This window comes from Nerophis lumbriciformis, linkage group LG33 (assembly GCF_033978685.3).
Source record: "Nerophis lumbriciformis linkage group LG33, RoL_Nlum_v2.1, whole genome shotgun sequence".
Lineage (NCBI taxonomy): Eukaryota > Metazoa > Chordata > Actinopteri > Syngnathiformes > Syngnathidae > Nerophis > Nerophis lumbriciformis.
In genome coordinates, this window is record NC_084580.2 from 2,786,338 (window position 1) to 2,803,798 (window position 17,461).

General features: G+C 40.2%; 1 protein-coding gene across 3 annotated transcripts in view; it reads right to left on the reverse strand.

The window, feature by feature from the left end:
- Positions 1-5,107: 5,107 nt before the first annotated feature.
- The window catches only part of nsd3 (nuclear receptor binding SET domain protein 3), a 47,206-nt gene continuing 34,852 nt past the window's right edge, over positions 5,108-17,461 (reverse strand). For all 3 annotated transcript variants that reach the window (XM_061928901.1, XM_061928900.1, XM_061928899.2), the window contains 6 exons: positions 15,950-16,072; positions 14,763-14,879; positions 14,544-14,685; positions 11,299-11,405; positions 11,011-11,215; positions 5,108-8,604 (listed from right to left, as the gene is read on the reverse strand). In XM_061928901.1, the coding sequence (XP_061784885.1) occupies positions 8,324-8,604; positions 11,011-11,215; positions 11,299-11,405; positions 14,544-14,685; positions 14,763-14,879; positions 15,950-16,072 (975 nt within the window). In that variant the 3' untranslated portion in view covers positions 5,108-8,323. The remainder of the gene's footprint in view (positions 8,605-11,010; positions 11,216-11,298; positions 11,406-14,543; positions 14,686-14,762; positions 14,880-15,949; positions 16,073-17,461) is intronic.

Here is a 17,461-nt window from a genome sequence, read left to right on the forward strand (position 1 = left end):
GACTTGACTCGGGACTTGCCTGTCTTGACTCGGGACTTGAGGGCAAAGACTTGAGACTTACTTATGACTTGGAAAACAATGACTTGGTCCCACCTCTGGCGAGCAGTAAAGAATATGAAGTGATTTTTGGTCCATAACATATTTTGCTTTAATCATTATTGACGTGTTTCTTGCTACTTTATGTTGTATATTTTTTACAGTTCATTTTATCATCTATTATTACACCCAAAAATGTGTTTTCTTTTACCCTTTCAATGTCTACTCCATCTATTTGTATTTGTGTTGGACTTTTTTTTCTACTCTTACCAAATAACATTATTTTAATTTTACTGAGATCCAAAGATAGTCTGTTTTTGTCAAACCATCTTTTTAATTTGTTCATTTCTTCTGTTATTATTTGTATTATCTTCTGTGTGTTATCTCCTGAACAAAACACAGTTGTTTCTGCAAATAATACTAACTTTAAGTCCTTTGTAACTTCACAAATGTCATTCATACAGAGATTTAACAATTTTGGTCCAGGTATTGATCCCTGAGGTGCGCCACAAAATATTTTCAGCTCTGTAGAAGTGTGTTCGCAATGGTCACAAAGTACTTATTGAAACTGTCAATTACTTAGTTCATATTGTAATTTTTTTCATTTCCATCTGAGAAGTATTTAGGATAATCCTTCTTAGCACCATTCTTAATAATGCTATTTAGGATGCCCCATGTTGCTCTCGTATGGTTTTTGTTCTGATCTAATAATTGACTGTAATATTATTTTCTACATATTCGTAGTATGCCAGTTAGCTTGTTCTTATACGTTTTGTACTTGTTTTCTGCCTCTGTAGATCTTTGTGTTATAAATGTTCTATATAATATATTCTTCTCATTGCAAGCATTTTTCAGTCCTTTTGTCATCCATGGTTGATTGTTTTTCTTTTGCTTCTTGCCAAGTTGTTTCAATAGACAGTGTTTGTCATAAAGAATCAAGAACATAATAAAAAATTACTATATGCATCATCTACATCATTTTTACTGTATACATTGTCCCAACTTTCAGCTCTCAGATCATTCTGGAAAGCTGTCATACTTTGTTCTGTGCAGGACAATGACTCTAGGCACAAAGCCAAGATATTGAAGTGAATTAATTAACTCATATTATGTTCTACATATGGTGGATGTTTATATTCACCTTGGAGAAAGCAAACCACCAAGTTTAATTAATTAGTGGTATTTCAGTTTGAGCACATAAATAGATAAGGCCCCTTAGTTTGATATTCGCAAGTGGATTGGATCACTTCTCATAGGAAAAGAGGCTCGAATTGGGATTTCGGAATGCAAAAGTGATAACCCTATCCTTGAGAAAAGACTACCTGTCTAGCTCAACATTTGAGTTATGACTTAAAGCAGTTGTTTTCCAGACACTTACCCACGAACATCTCCTTTTATGGTCAGGATGCGCTTTCCTGACTTAGCACACACACCCAGAGACAGAAAGGAGGAATATAAAAACTGATGGTTTGGCTTCTCCAGTTAGGAGTCCTTAATTTTTTGACCTACTGCAGACTTGTTTAATGACGCTCGCTTGTAATAAAGCAACTTTTTGTTCAGCAAAGCGTCTCCGACGTGTATTTTGATGCAGCCGCATTGCCGTGTTGCCCTCCTGCCCGGGTCGGGGGGTGACATGACCAGAAATACACTTCAGTTTTAAAGGAATGGCTTCAGGACAACTATGTAAATGTATTTGCTTGGCCTAACCTGTGCCCAAACTTAAATCAGATTGAACATCTCTGGAAGGATCTGAAAATGGCTGCGCACCAACGCTTCCCATACAATTTGATGAAGCTTGAGAGGTGATGCAAAGAGGAATGGGCGAAACTGCTCAAGGTGTGCCAAGCTTGTGGCAAGTTATTCAAAAATAAATGAGGCTGCAATTGCTGCCAAAGGTGCATCAACAAAGTATTAAAGCAAAGGCTGTGAATACTTAATTACATGTCATTTCTTAGTTGTTTTTGTTTTTAATGCATTTGTAGAAATGTATTTAAAAAAAAAAAAATGTTCACATTGTCATTATTGGGTTGTTGTGTGTAGAATTTTGAGGACAAAAAAAGGATCTATTATTTAGATATTTCCAGATAAGGGATTACGTTAAAACAGTTCTTCCGCAGTTCCCTAACAAACCCTCTAAATCAACCACAGATGAAATTATGTCTTTAAATCCAACAAATAAGAGGGCAATCTCACACATACTTAATTTACTTTTAGGATTAGAATGCACTTCCATGCTAAGAATTAGAACAGCATGGGAACAAGACCTCCAAATATCAATAGATGACGTAACCTGGGCAAAAATTGAGAAAAGGGTTCACTCATCTTCAATGTGCGCACGACACTCACTGGTCCAATTTAAAGTGATACACCGGGTGCACTTCTCAAAAGCAAAATTAGCAAAAATATTTCCTCAAATTAACCCATTATGCGATAGATGTAAACTAGATAACGCAACATTAATACACATGTTTTGGCTTTGTCCGAAGCTAAAGGGGTACTGGAAGTCCATCTTCGAAGCACTCTCCACGGTCTTAACAATTCAAATCGATCCAAACCCTTCAATTTCTGTATTTGGAATCATTCCTGAAGGGATGGAACTACCTGTAGGGGGTCACAAAATAGTTGCCTTTACCACGCTCCTCGCACGCCGCCTGATATTGTTGAAGTGGAAGGAGGCTGTCCCACCCTCAGTCTCCCACTGCATAAGGGACGTACTAGCAAACCTGAAGCTCGAGAAAATAAGATATACATTACGGGGCTCTGAAAACAAGTTTTTTTTACGGTAAGTGTGGAGACCTTTTTTGACTTTTTTTGACCAATCCTCTACACAAGTGCAGGAAGAGCCCTAGATATGTACCTAAATATGACTGCCGACGTTTCAGGCCTTGTCATGCTGCTTCTACAGTGTGTTTCAGTTTTCAATTACTTTGTCTTAAGTGCCTTGTATTGAACTTTATTTATTTATTTATTTTTTTTTTTTTTACTCTGGGTACTTTTGTACTCTTACTTTTGTTTTTTGTTTTTGTTTTGAGTGACAGCAGGGGTAGGGGATGAAGAGGGTTTGAATTTGTTGTTAATGTGAATGTGATATCAATAAAAAGAACTATGAAGAAAAAAAGGATCTATTCCATTTTGGAATAAGGCCGTATAACATGTAAAAAAAGTGAAGCGCTGTGAATACTTTCCGGATGTACTGTATGTACAGTAGCTTCACAGTCTTTTGTTTCAAATTTCCTCTTCGACCTTTGCTCTGCTTTCTCAATGTGTGTGTGGGGAAAGACATGACAAACTGTATATTATAGATACCGTATGTCTAATCACTTTATAGGACTGTGAGAACGCTGACTCTGTGTGTTCTAATCTGTAACACAAACTCAAGCCTTCAATATATTTAGGAGGCGCTAATCTCAGATACTCATATTAATATAATGATTTTAGTTAGCAACACATAATATAATTTTAATTACCGGTAGTCAAAAATTCCTTTCATTGATCGATGGCCTTGGACTGACACACATCTTCATGAACTGTTTCTTGTGCTTGCCCTCACCTTTCACTCACAGTTATGTATGCATGCAGCCATGCATAACATTTACATGTGACGTTTGTAAATGATGTTAAACCTTTGGGAAAGACCTGACCTCTGACTGTTCAACCGAAGAACACGGGTAGTCTAACCCAAACAACCTTATTACTGAACTTTGACAGACAATTGTATTTAATCTAAACATACACTATATTGCCAAAAGTATTTGGCCACACGCCTTGACTCATATATGAACTTGAAGTGCCATCCCATTCCTAACCCATAGGGTTCAATATGATGTTGGTCCACCTTTTGCAGCTATTACAGCTTCAACTCCTCTGGGAAGGCTGTCCACAAGGTTGCGGAGTGTGTTTATAGGAATTTTTGACTATTCTTCCAAAAGCGCATTGGTGAGGTCACACACTGATGTTGGTCGAGAAGGCCTGGCTCTAAGTCTCCGTTGTAATTCATCCCAAAGGTGTTCTATCGGGCTCAGGTCAGGACTCTGTGCAGGTCAGTCAAGTCAAGTTCATCCACACCAGACTCTGTCATCCATGTCTTGATGGACCTTGCTTTGTGCACTGGTGCAAAGTCATGTTGGAAGAGGAAGGGGCCCACTCCAAACTGTTCCCACAAATTTGGGAGCATGGAATTGTCCAAAATGTTTTGGTATCCTGGAGCATTGAAAGTTCTTTTTACTGGAACTCAGAGGCCAAGCCCTACTTCTGAAAAACAACCCCACACCATAATTCCACTCCACCAAATTTCACACTGGCACAATACAGTCCGAAATGTACCGTTCTCCTGGCAACCTCCAAACCCAGACTCGTCCATCAGATTGCCAGACGGAAAAGCATGATTCCAGAGAACACGTCTCCAATGCTTTAGAGTCCAGTGGCGACGTGCTTTACACCACTGCATCCCACGCTTTGCATTGGACTTGGAGATGTATGATTTATATGCAGCTGCTCGGCCATGGAAACCCATTCCATGAAGCTCTCTGCGTACTGTACGTGGGCTAATTGGAAGGTCACATGAAATGTGGAGCTCTGTAGCAACTGACTGTGCAGAAAGTCTTTGCACTATGCGCTTCAGCATCCGCTGACTCCTCTCTGTCAGTTTACGTGGCCTACCACTTCATGGCTGAGTTGCTGTTGTTCCCAAACTCTTCCATTTTTCTTATAATAAAGCCAGTTGACTTTGGAATATTTAGGAGCGAGGAAATTTCACGACTGGATTTGTTGCACAGGTGGCATCCTATGACAGTTCCACGCTGGAAATTCCTGAGCGCGGCCCATTCTTTCACAAATGTTTGTAGAAACAGTCTCCATACCGAAGTGCGGGCCAAGTGATTAGGTCACCTGATTCTGATCATTTGGATGGGTGGCCAAATACTTTTGGCAATATAGTGGGTATGACGTCGTATTTTATAACTGATAAGTTAAATGAAAGAAAAAACTAATCATCAAACCTTTACAACCGCCCATAATGTGCCTCTCACCAACCGCATAGTGTTTATGGCAAACTACATTAAACACACAATACTTCACTGAGACAAGAGTACAGCTTTATTAAAGTCAAATTTCAGGCATGTCTGAACTCTTCCAACTCAACCTTTGAATGGAAAAAAGGACATAATTTATATATTCAAATAAAAAGACGGCCATGTACAAAAAGAGTGTCTTCTCAACAGTCACGCACATTTAGAAGCGGAATTGTACAAGCAAACAAAAAAAAAGAAGAAAAAAATAGCACGGCACAGTAACATGATTCTATGCAAATACAATGCAAGACTATTTACAGATTTCGTCAACAATATACAGTAACACAGGTTGAACAGTAATCGACAAGGTGGTCGTGTTCATCCACGATTTATTTGAAGCAACACCAAGAGAGATAAATATGACCCCAGTTAATAACTGAAGTAATCCTACTACAAAAAAGAATGAGTGCTTTGCAGGTGAGGTTTTCATAAGTACGACACTTTTGCTCCTCTGCCAATCAAAAACCCAACAACAGTCAGCAAAGTTGCACTTTTGAAGCACTAGACGGATGGCGTATTCAAATTTTGAGATAAAAAAAAATTAAAAAAAATTCCTGGATGCATAAGGGTCACTTACATGGGAACAAACATGCTGTTGTTTTTCCCGCCACAAAAATGGCACTAATAAATGTAACACTTTGTTTTTTATACACATATGTAATGGTGCAACACACAAATGAAGCCATCTAATACTGCCAACTGCATCTGCAGCAAAGAGGGAAATGGCACTGAGCAACATCGTCACGCAATCGACGTGTGCAAATAAAATGAAGGCTGTTTGGTTTGCTGCCTTTCTAAAAATTATAATTAAGGAATATGGCATGAAGTAGGTAGTTGAGCTAGAAATATCAGTCGTGCCAGTAAAGTCATCAGTAAACCAAAAACAAAAATCTTGGGTACGCTAAACAACACAGGAATAAATAACAAAACTCAAGTTTGGGTGGTAACATGACTAAGAGGATGAAACTAAGAGTGCCGTGACGACAGATGTCTATTATGGTGTGGTAATAACATTTCTCACTGCAATGTGGCTAATGTGAGCACCCAAGGTGGGAGGGAAAAAGTGTTCACCGAAGGGACCCGAAATATGCGTTTTAATTGCAAAAAGAACATAGAAAAATATAGTAAGTCTTTATGGGTTCTTATTGCCCAAATATTGTATACACCTATACTTTTCTTCTACATAATTGGCACAAATGCTCCAATTAACACCTTCCATTGCTTATGGTGCATGGTCTACAAACGGTTCTGTTAATGCAATGTTGTACAATATCCTTGTTAATAAATGATCACATGGTCAAAGAGTTTTCATTTCCACTTATTCAAGCACTCCAAGTTATTATTTGTTGAATAACTTGTTATATGTAATACGTTTCTAAATTGCAAAAACAACAACCTTTTTCAATTGTAGCCGGCTTCAGTAAACATCTTTGCGGTTTAAGTCAATAAACACCTTGGCGATAATTAGAGCATTTTTGGTTGCAGATTCCTTAATAAATTAATTTGCATTGGCACTGATCACCTTGGGAGGTTAAAAAAAACCAAACAGATTAGCAGGGCATGATGACAACCAAAGCTAAAGCCATGAAAACTACAAAAAGCGTTCTATCGTTGGAGCTAAAACATTCCAATAATGAACTGCTTCGCAGTGCTTTGAATAACAAAACACAGTGAGTCACCAAATGTGGAATCATTACACCAATGTAGAAAAACAAAGCCATGTTACGTAACCCCCCCCCCCAATTTTTTTTTTTTAAACAAGATCGAGGGAGTCAAGATTACTGCACTAATGTCCAAAAAACAAATTGGTATAAAATGCGGTGCAATAAATAGAAAAAAAAAATGTTGACAGATGAGCCATTAAAAACACTGTACAGTTTGTATTTTGTACATTATACTAGACTGTGGTATCTCCACTGTGTGTCACGATATCCATTCAAACAATTCAACATAAGAGGCTGGCCTGGCAGTCATTCTTATTTTCACCCCTAAGAGCAGCAGGGCAATTTTTTTGTTACGGTTTTTTTTTTTTTTTTTTTTTAGACTGAGGAAAATAAAAGATTACAACACTGTTTAAATTCTTATGTCACTACCAGATGAAGAGGTATCCATTTTCAAAAACACTTATGTTTTTAATATACATTTCTGTAATTGTATGAGCTAAACTAATAGTGTAGCGACAAGGTGTTAAAAAGTGCTTTTCAGAGAGTTTTACCCCCCCCAAAAAAGGTAAAAGTCACAGTACACAAACTTGACTGAATGTGGGCAGTAGTTCCTACAGCCAAAACTGACCTCAATAGGCTGAATATCTTTCCTCTACCATTATGACGTGCGCCGGCTCAGAGAAAACGTGGAACAGACTATTACCAAAAAAAGTACTATCATGTTAAAAAAACAAAGTGTAGAGGCCAGGTGACACCCCTCCCTGCCTGTTGGTAAGTACTTAACAATATGATTCCAATTATGTACATGTGAGTGAGGACAAACCAAAAGTCACAAGTACTCGTGTAATGTCATACCAGTACGCTATATACCATTATACAGTATTTCACCTTAATAGGACAATTTTCACAAGGAGGTCTGCGCAACACCTAAACAAAGAAATACACTACTCACCGAGATGATGTGAGGGAAATTCTTGCCTGTAAACATGAACAAACATAGATACATATATAATTATATTCATCTATAAGTATATCAAAAACCATGACTAAAGGAATGTTGGAATGTAGTGTAGTCCTAAAAATTTAAATTGCACAAAAATGTTGCCCCTCCTGTTCTGCAAAGACCGACGTAGATGACAGGTCACATGAGGAGTGGCAGTGGAAGTGTGTATGTGTGTGTGTGTGTGTGTGTGTGTGTGTGTGTGGGAGAAAGATACACTACCCATACAGCGTACAGCAGGTAAACAAAAGAAGCAGCAGCAGCATGGCGTCCCCTTCCTCCACCTCACTTCCTTTTAAGTGCCAGCCGCAACACTCAAAATCCAAAGATGGAACAAAATGAGGCGTTGGTCTGGGATTTTGGAGCTGTTAGTGGTGCTCTATGGCGAGGGCGGTGTACGTTCTCGTCTGGGGGAGCTCCAATCGCACTGCGCTCGCCACAATCACTATCCCGGAGTTTGCTGTGAAGGTCCCACACACAAAAACGTTCAATATATTCCCTTTAGGTGTTCGTACAGCAGCCCAGGCGGCAGGATGTAGTGCCAGGAGGGCACTTTACAGGGAATGAGGTAACGAGGGCGCCACATCGTCTCTCTGTGGTTCCTCTTTGACTGTGGCGGGGCTCAGACCGGAAGGTGGTAAGGGCGGCTGCTGCAGGGTGGAGCCCAAGGGACTGAGGGGGTTGTGGCTGGAACAACAGGGGCGGCCATCCAGTGAGGAGGCGGTGAGCGCACCTGCCTCGTGGTCTTGGCAGAAGGAGCGAGGGCAGAAGTCGCAGAACGACGAGGCCTGAGCACCACAGATACTGCAGTCATGCCACGGACACTCCCAGCGCCCTGTTGACAGGAAGAAGGGTTCAAATTAGGAATGGCAATTAAGGAAGAATACATTGCCTTGATGGAGAACTAATTACTGTATTGACATGAGTATAAAAAGACACCTCTTTTCAAGAACTGTTTTTTAAACAATCTTTAAAACTAAATCAAATACAAAAAATACTATTTTCCCCAATATCAACTGTAATAAATGATACCATACTTCGTAGCTCACAGTTGTTTGATGATACACATACACACACACATACCCCACCCCCCATCCAACGCCCTCGACGCGAATCCCTTAGGGGATGGACGGATGGGCAGCGCCCGAAGAGCTGCAGCCCGCCACCGTGGCCTCCACTCCCTCCCCTCTGTTGCTAGTCTCGAGATGTACTGTATGTTGTAATATGTATATGTGCTTTGCTATGGAGGTCTTTTCCCACTCCAGACTGGGCCCCTTTACGAGCCCAGTATAGATTGTATTTTTTTACTCATCCTTCCCCAGTGTTGACCTTTTTCCCCATCTTTTACCGGGCGCCTTGTGGTGACCCATCAGCGTTCCTCTTCTGTAAGCCTGTACACTGTTTGTTTGTCTAATCTTGAACGGGTTTGTGCTGAAAAAGTTTTGTTGTACTTGTGCAATGACAATAAAGACCTACCTACCTACCTTCATTGATCAAAGTAATTAAAAAATGTGCATAATCTGTTGTTATGAATTTTTTTTTGCAGTGGGTTTCTGTGACTCCAGTAGGGATGTGCCGATTGATCGGCCAATTTTAATGAAAAAGTATGTGATCGCCATTTTCGATTAATGCTGATCCCCTCTGGCTATTATAGTATTAATTTTTAGTCCTCTGGCTGACAAGCTCACAGCTGATTGTGTGTCTCCAATAAACCGGACCTTCACACCTAGTCCTTCTCAAATAGTGGGGCGGGCCTCCCTGGGGGGGGCGTGGTGTGATGCCAGGGGGGGTGCGTGTTACCTCGGGTAACATGCTTTTTTTTTTGCCATACCAGAATATAATGAAGCGTATGTAGCACTTGGCTTCACTGTAACCACGGTGGGAGACGAGGAAAGACCGGTGTGATGTTTCATTTAATGTTAATAAGCTTAAACTGTTACGCAGAGGTACAGTTATATAGTTTATAGACAAATTATACTATCTATAGTCACATTGGACAGTGGAGGGGGGAATATTTTCTTTTTCCTGGGGGCGGGGACCATAACAAAAAATATTTCAGAAGCGCAGTAATAGACAGTGTGGAATGTCCCCCCTAAGCTAAGAATAATAAACACCTCCATTACAGCAAAAATAAACTGCATTTTTTCAATATCTTAAGTATCATTGAGAAACATGAGAGCAAGCAGGAGAAGGCATGTCAATAGCTAGGCTAGCTGTAAGCCAGCTAGAAACAACTGAAGAAATAAGTGCTTAGTAAACTTTAAGTGTAGATGGAACCACGTTGCAGCAGAAAGTACCGTAAGCAAATATAAACAGGAAATTAACAAGTACATTATTAAGAGTTGGAGAGAGGATAATGTAGCAGTAACTGCTTTCAATATATGACATGTAAGAGGTCGGCGGATCAATCCAGTATCAGTAAATATCGATACGAGAATGATTATATCCATGTTTTTATTTTCCTGGGATTTCAGGGAATAATTTCCTGGACAATGGAGGACTTTAAGGGCTTAAATTATTTCAATGAGTAATAGATAATAGTTTTTAAATCGGTTTGAATTTTGTGTACAATTGACTTTGTTTTGCTCAAACAATTGTATGTAATAAAAGACAAAAAGGTAAAAGTTTTAATATTGTGTTGATATTGTTAAACTGTCAATAGTACTCACCATTAATAAATTGAAAAATTGACAGTTAATATGTGTGATCGGTATCGGACGATCTCAATCATGAATGGTCAGTATTGGAATCAGCAGCATAAATCCCTGTTCAAAACATTAGTCTACAGGTCACTGGTGTGTGTGTGTGTGTGTGTGTGTAAATAGGAAGTGTATGTCTCCCTCAGTCGCTTGGCGCGACCTGTTGGTTTTAATATATAAATCTCGAGATCCCGAATACAAGACGATATGATCTCTCTTTATTAGGGGGATCAATATTGTCACTAAAATGTGACTTCTTATGTGATAGGAAACTTTCTATTTTGGAATGTTCTGAACTCCGGTTTTCAAGCCAGTGTTGTATCAGAATGATCAACCGCATGGATGTAATCGTGTAGGCCACAGCTAGTGAATTAACAATGCCTCTCTGCTGGTTGCAGCCAAGTAGTGTGCCTCATTTTGCAAAAGACTTGACTCTAACTCAATATTTTTCCAGATTTTTTCCCTGTATGTGTTACAGCCACATTTATGTTGTCCACTTCATGAAAACCAGAGTATTCATTTAAAGACAGTTTTATCATCACCGTATGGCGGCTTGGTGAGGTTGAGACACAGCAGGTGGTACGCCTTAGGACAGTCCTTCCTGTCGCACATCACCAGCTCCCCTCCCTCTCCGCAGAAAAAACAGAAATACTCGTGCATGTGTTTGCCCTCCAGCCGCATCTTCCGCTTCCTCTGCTTCAGCTTGGCGTTCCTTGCCTTCTCTTCTTTCTCCATCACCACGGCGCTCTGGTGGAAAGTGAACAGGACAATAAAGACATGCTAAAAAACAGACACCGGACGGATGGCAGGAACTAGATAGATGTGCTTACAGTTGGCTGCACTCCAAGGAAACCTGAGCAGTTGTCTGATCCGCAGTGGCAAGATGTTTTTCTGTTGCCTACGCAGTGCAGGTTGTAGTTGAACGTGAGCTCCGAGCCTGAAGGACAAGACAAGAAGCATATAATTTAACTCAGGGGTGCCCACACTTTTTCAGCAGGCGAGCTACTTTTCAAATGACCAAGTCAAGGTTGTGGATGTGAAAAAAGTAAATACCACATGAAAGTGGTTGGTTTTTGGCATCTTATTTGTCCAGCTTCCATACTCGTATCCTTGACAAGAAATACATTGATGGCAAACTCTGTAGCTTTCTAGCTTGTGTGCGCTAGGTTTCTGAGACACTTATTTTGTTAGCGCAGGCAGGATGGAGCAGCACTTTTATTGTGAAGACAGGAACCGTGTGGTCAGTCTTTATGCTTTTGATGGCAGGAACGCGCGAGTGTCTGTTGAAATAAAATGTGGTTCTCGCCTTCCCGCCGGTCATTTTTTTCTTCACACTGAGCTCGCACCAGCCAGCGTCATCTCACAAGATCCTTGGGTGCCTTGAATGTCAATCAAGTGACGAAAGTGACGTCTTCGTGAAGATTGATGATCCCTAATTTTTAGGTCTACTTTTTCAATGCCTGGTTGGCGATCGACTGACCCACCCTTCGCGATCGACCGGTAGGTCACGATCGACGTAATGGTCACCCCTGATTTAACTCATCTGAACAGGAGCACGGTCACACTTCATCAGGTCCACCAGAACACATCTAATCAGACAAATAGGAGGGTTTTTCAAACATATGACCTTTCAATAATAATAATATTAACAATAACGATAATAATAATGAAAATGGATTGACTAGAATATAGGACAACTCTCTTTTTCTAGAAACATTTTTATAAACTATTTTTTAGCTCGAGCTTGCTTGAGGAAAAATCATTTGATGCCACCTGCTGGTTTGCAACTTTTTCCCACGGAAAAAAATAGTCTTATATTGTTGTCAATGGTGTATGGAGTACAGGAATGATTGGAGACTCCGATGGAAGCTCGTCTGAGGACGACTGAGAGAGAATGGTATACTATTGCTAACTTTTTGAGAATTATTGTACGGTAGTTTGTAATTACATTGTAGTCTCCAGCACATCTTGTTGGGCTGCAAGACAGCACTATCCCAAGACCGCTATCAGTGGTGACACAATCTAGTGCTTACAAAATTGGCAGAGGTGGCAGAGTCATGCTTGCAGAGAGGAGGTCAACAGTACACCTTGTGTTCCAGCAAAACCTGCCATTCTGTTTAAAAAATCCGGAGAAACCAACCCAATAAAGAGAGACAGGAGGGCTCCTCTCACCCGGCTGCCAGTGATCTATAAGTGTCCACCTGGGTAAGCAACTCCCTTAGATTGTAGAAACATATGATTATGTGGTTGGAGTCACGCAAAATCATCATGCTAGTGGAACGCACTGTCCCATGGAGCAGGGTATGGAGGCAGGGAACGAGCGGAAGCGCTCTAAGTGTGCAGACCTGGCGGCAGAGCGCATAGAAGCTGGCTGGAAAACTTACACGCGACATTGGCTGCAGGAGTAGTGTATCGAAAAGCCATTAAAGAACTGGCTGAGGAAGCAAAGAAGAGAAGCTGCTGGCTGTGGCTAGGGAGGAAGCAGAGGTGTTGGGGGCTGAATAATACCTAGGGCAGGGGTTGGCAACCCGCAGCTCCGGAGCCGCATGCGGCTCTTTGATCACTCTGATGCGGCTCAGCTGCATACTTGCCGAACCCCCCCGATGTTTCCGGGAGGTTTCCGGATTTCAGTGCCTCTCCCGGAAATCTCCAGTGGCAAACATTCTCCGATTTTCACCCGGACAACAATATTGAAGGCGTACCGTGATGGCACTGCCTTTAACGTCCTCTACAACATTTCGTTGCGTCCGCTTTTACACCATGCTATCTGCGTGCTGGCCCGGTCACATGTAGTATGCGGCCTCTGCTTACACACGTAAGTGACTGCAAGGCATACTTGGTCAACAGCCATACAGGTTACACTGAGGGTTGTGATATAAACAACTTTAACACTCTTACTAATATGCGCCAAACTGTGAACCCACACCAAACAAGAATGACAAACAATTCGGGAGAACATCCGCACTGTAACACAACATAAACACAACAGAACAAATACCCAGAATCCCATGCATCCCTAACTCTTCCGGGCTACATTATACACCCCCAATACCACCAAACCCCGCCCCCCATCCCGCCCACCTCAACCGACGCACGGAGGGGAGAGGGGGGCGGGGGGGGGGGGGGTGTTTGGTGGTAGCGAGGGTGTATAATGTAGCCCGGAAGAGTTAGGGATGCATGGGATTCTGGGTATTTGTTCTGTTGTGTTTATGTTGTGTTACGGTGTGGATGTTCTCTCGAAATGTGTTTGTCATTCTTGTTTGGTGTGGGTTCACAGTGTGGCGCATATTAGTAAGAGTGTTTAAGTTGTTTAAACGGGCACCCTCAGTGTGACCTGTATGGCTGTTGAACAAGTATGCCTTGCAGTCACTTATGTGTGTCTACAGAAGCCGCATGCAACATGTGACTGGGCTGGCAAACTGTTTGTACAGGTTGTAGAAGGCGCTAAAGGCAGTGCCATCATAGCACGCCCTTATCATTGTTGTTCGGGTGAAAATCAGCAGACATTCGAGAGAATAGTTGCTCTGAATTTCGGGAGTCTCCCGGAAAAATTGGGAGGGTTGGCAAGTGTGATGCTGTCAAGCGGCATTCATATAAAACTCGTGGGCCGCACTAACATTAAATTTTCATATTAAGGTGCGGGCCGCATGTCTGAGACCCTTGGTTTAAACATAGCACAAAGCAAAAAAAAACTTTGTATGCAGTGTTATTTCATTTTAAATTTCAAAAGAGTTTTGTGGCTCCCATTGTTTTCTTTATTTTGTGAAACGGGTCAAAATGGCTCTTTGAGTGGTAAAGGTTGCCGACCCCTGACCTAGGGCATCAGAAAGGGATGCAGGGAGAGATTCCTGCCATCGCTCTGTCTCCAGGAGATGTACTGGGGTTAAAGGAGTGACACATCAATGACTGGTGGTCCCCAGCTTATAACCCAATTTTTCGCACAGAAGTGTTCAGACAAACACTTGCGCAAAGGCACTGGTGGGGGTGCGTCAGGCAGCAATGGCCAGCAGGTAGACCATCAACCTGTATTTTCTTAGTTTGATACTGAGAAACGTACTTCATTAGATTCACTCACCAGCCTCAATGTCGCATAGAGTAAAGAGTCCAATGCGGACATCCCCGTTGACCGTCCACTTTTGGGTTTCACAGTTGGGGCTGCAGCTATGGTTCATGAACCGAGCAGAATTCCCCTTGGGACCAGCGTCTATCACACGATCCTATGTGCAAAGTATGACAATAAGACAATGGAGGTTCATGCGGTGTATTTAAAGGAGCGTGTGTTTTCATTTATTACCTTTGTAAGGGTTAGCATGTAGAAGTCGGTTACGTGGTTTTCATGGGCACGTTTGATTCGCTGCTGGCACTCCTCCGGGTCAATAACTTCTCCAACATATTCAGTCACAAAGTCACCCTGCAGAAAAAATAAATACTTTATATTTACTTTAGCACTTAAAGGAATTTTGTGCAAGAGTGTAGAAGTTACAGATGGAAATTGATTTTTTTTATGAAAGGATATGTCCATATTTGTGATACAGTGCCATCCCATGTGTGCTGGTATGACATGTACTGTATGTATGTTCTTTAAAGCCTTGAATCATTTTAGAACTTTTGATATGACAAAAAAGTTGTAATATTCCAAATATATTTTTGTTGAATATTTAACAGACTATTCCAATATTTAAAAAAAGGTTTTACTAAAAGATAAGTCATAATTTTTTATATATATTTTAGATTTTGTCTATTTATATCCTCACTGATTTATTATTGTAGTATGTGAAGTGAAGTGAGTTATGGGCTTTTTCTCTCGTGACTCAATGTGCTTTACATTGAGAGACCCATTATCTACATCTAAGCTACATTTACACCCGTGTGGGTGACACTGGGAGCAACGTGGGGAGGTGTCTTACCCAAGGACGCAATGGCAGTGACTACATTGGCGGAAGCTAGATTCGACCAAGCCTTTTGGTCAAGCCGTTCTACCATCTGAGTGTGGCGCCCCCAAATAAAAGCTGTAATATCCTTTTTTTTTACTCAAAATAATAAAATATCATTCTTATTCAGAATATTCCTACTGTAAATTCACTTATTATAAAAGTATAGTAAATCTACAGCTTTTTCATAAACACACAAGAATATTATCATTGTTTTTATTTATTTAATTGAAAAAATTACTCAAAAAGTGTACCGGTAACAAAAAAGCACAATGCAAGCCAAAAACCTGTTTAAAATTTCTCTTACTGCCAATTTCCAGGACAGCCTGCTTAGATGGCAAACTATTAAGGTTCCATTGCTTCCAGACTCGAGACATAATCTCTAACATTACATTCATTACATCTGTTACTTCAGCTTAAAATGTATTATTCAATTTGCCATGTCTGTCTAAAGACTACATTAATGAATCTCCTTCACTTGACAACTTCCATTTAAATCTTATTAAAATGCTTTGGTGAGACAGTTAGACAAGACTCTCTGGACACCCACCTTCCTCAGAGACTGGTTGGTCATGAGGCCCCATCCACGGCCATCTGTCTTTATCACATCGGTCTCAGCGTAGAGACGCTTGGAAAAACACTGGTTCTCGCAATTGTCTCCTGCAGGGCAGACCTGTTTGACAAGAGTGAATACGTTTAGAGGCGGCACTTAAATGGGAACTGCCCTGAATTTAGACTATAATTCACAATCCTAATGTGAGAAAAGCCCACATATGTTTTCTTTTTTTAATGCATTCTAACTTGTAAATATACACTAGCAAAAATCAGCTAACAATGAAGGTAATAGGAGTCATTACATCATTTCATCTATTCTCCCAACAGAGCGCTCTACAAAACATACAAAAACCTCCAACAATGCTTTATTTACACACTGTAAGTATATATATAATGTAGTAACAGGCACATTCATACTAACATTTAATATTTACGTATTTTGCTCATTTTAAGCATACGGTGGCGTGTTAATTTCGCATACGCATCACAACAGTCGCTATTTCCTTCAACAACACTACTACTACTACTCCTGGCATACTTCATGAGTGCCAAATGCTACTACTTTAAGACAAATAATGATGCAGAACCATATTTTTTTAGCCTGAATATACGTAGGATGATCTACAAGTTTTAGTAGCTGTGTGCTAAACAGATCCAGCTTTAGTGAAACGAAGCATCATGTAGCACTATTGCTCAGAGCTAAACATGGAGGTCACGGTATGAGAATTTGTTATCACAGTTATTGTGACCAAAATTATCACGGTTATCATTATCGTGGTATTTTTAAATATGATCAAAATTTTCAAAAAGTACTTACACTGACATATTTTAACCAAGTTTTTTTGAAAACACAAACAACATATTCAAAATGATTTCCTTTGTAGAAGAAACATTATTGTAGATAAAAACACTTTTTCATAGACCTCAAGTAGAAACTGAATAGGTAGATAGTACTTTATTGATTCCTTCAGGAGAGTTCCCTCAGGAAAATTTAAATGTGCATATGAAAGCAACACAAGCATTATAAACAAAGAAATTATGGCAGAAAAACCCCCCAAATAAATAAAATAAATGTGAAAATTGTGCAACGTAGCACTTTATGGACATAAGAGATAAAAAATAAAAACAAAAAATGAAAGATGGCACCTGATGAATATGTAACTGCACTTTTTGTCTATATAAATAAAAACAGTGTTCATGTATGAGATCTAGTCTTACACATAGGGCTGCACGATTATGGCCAAAATAATAATTAAGATTATATTTAGCAATATTGAAATCACGATTATTGATTATGTTAGGTAAAACAAAGTTGGAGTGGGACATGAACGTGACGCCATCATGTAATTTGTAATTTCTATTAAAAAGTCTATAGATAAATGTAATCTATATATTTAAAGACAATTATTTGTTTTTGTTCATTAATAGTATCAAAGTGTCATCTTTTTCTCATTACATGATGCCTTTACCTCTATTTTTACATTTTGAAAGAGGGAGGTATTTTTTT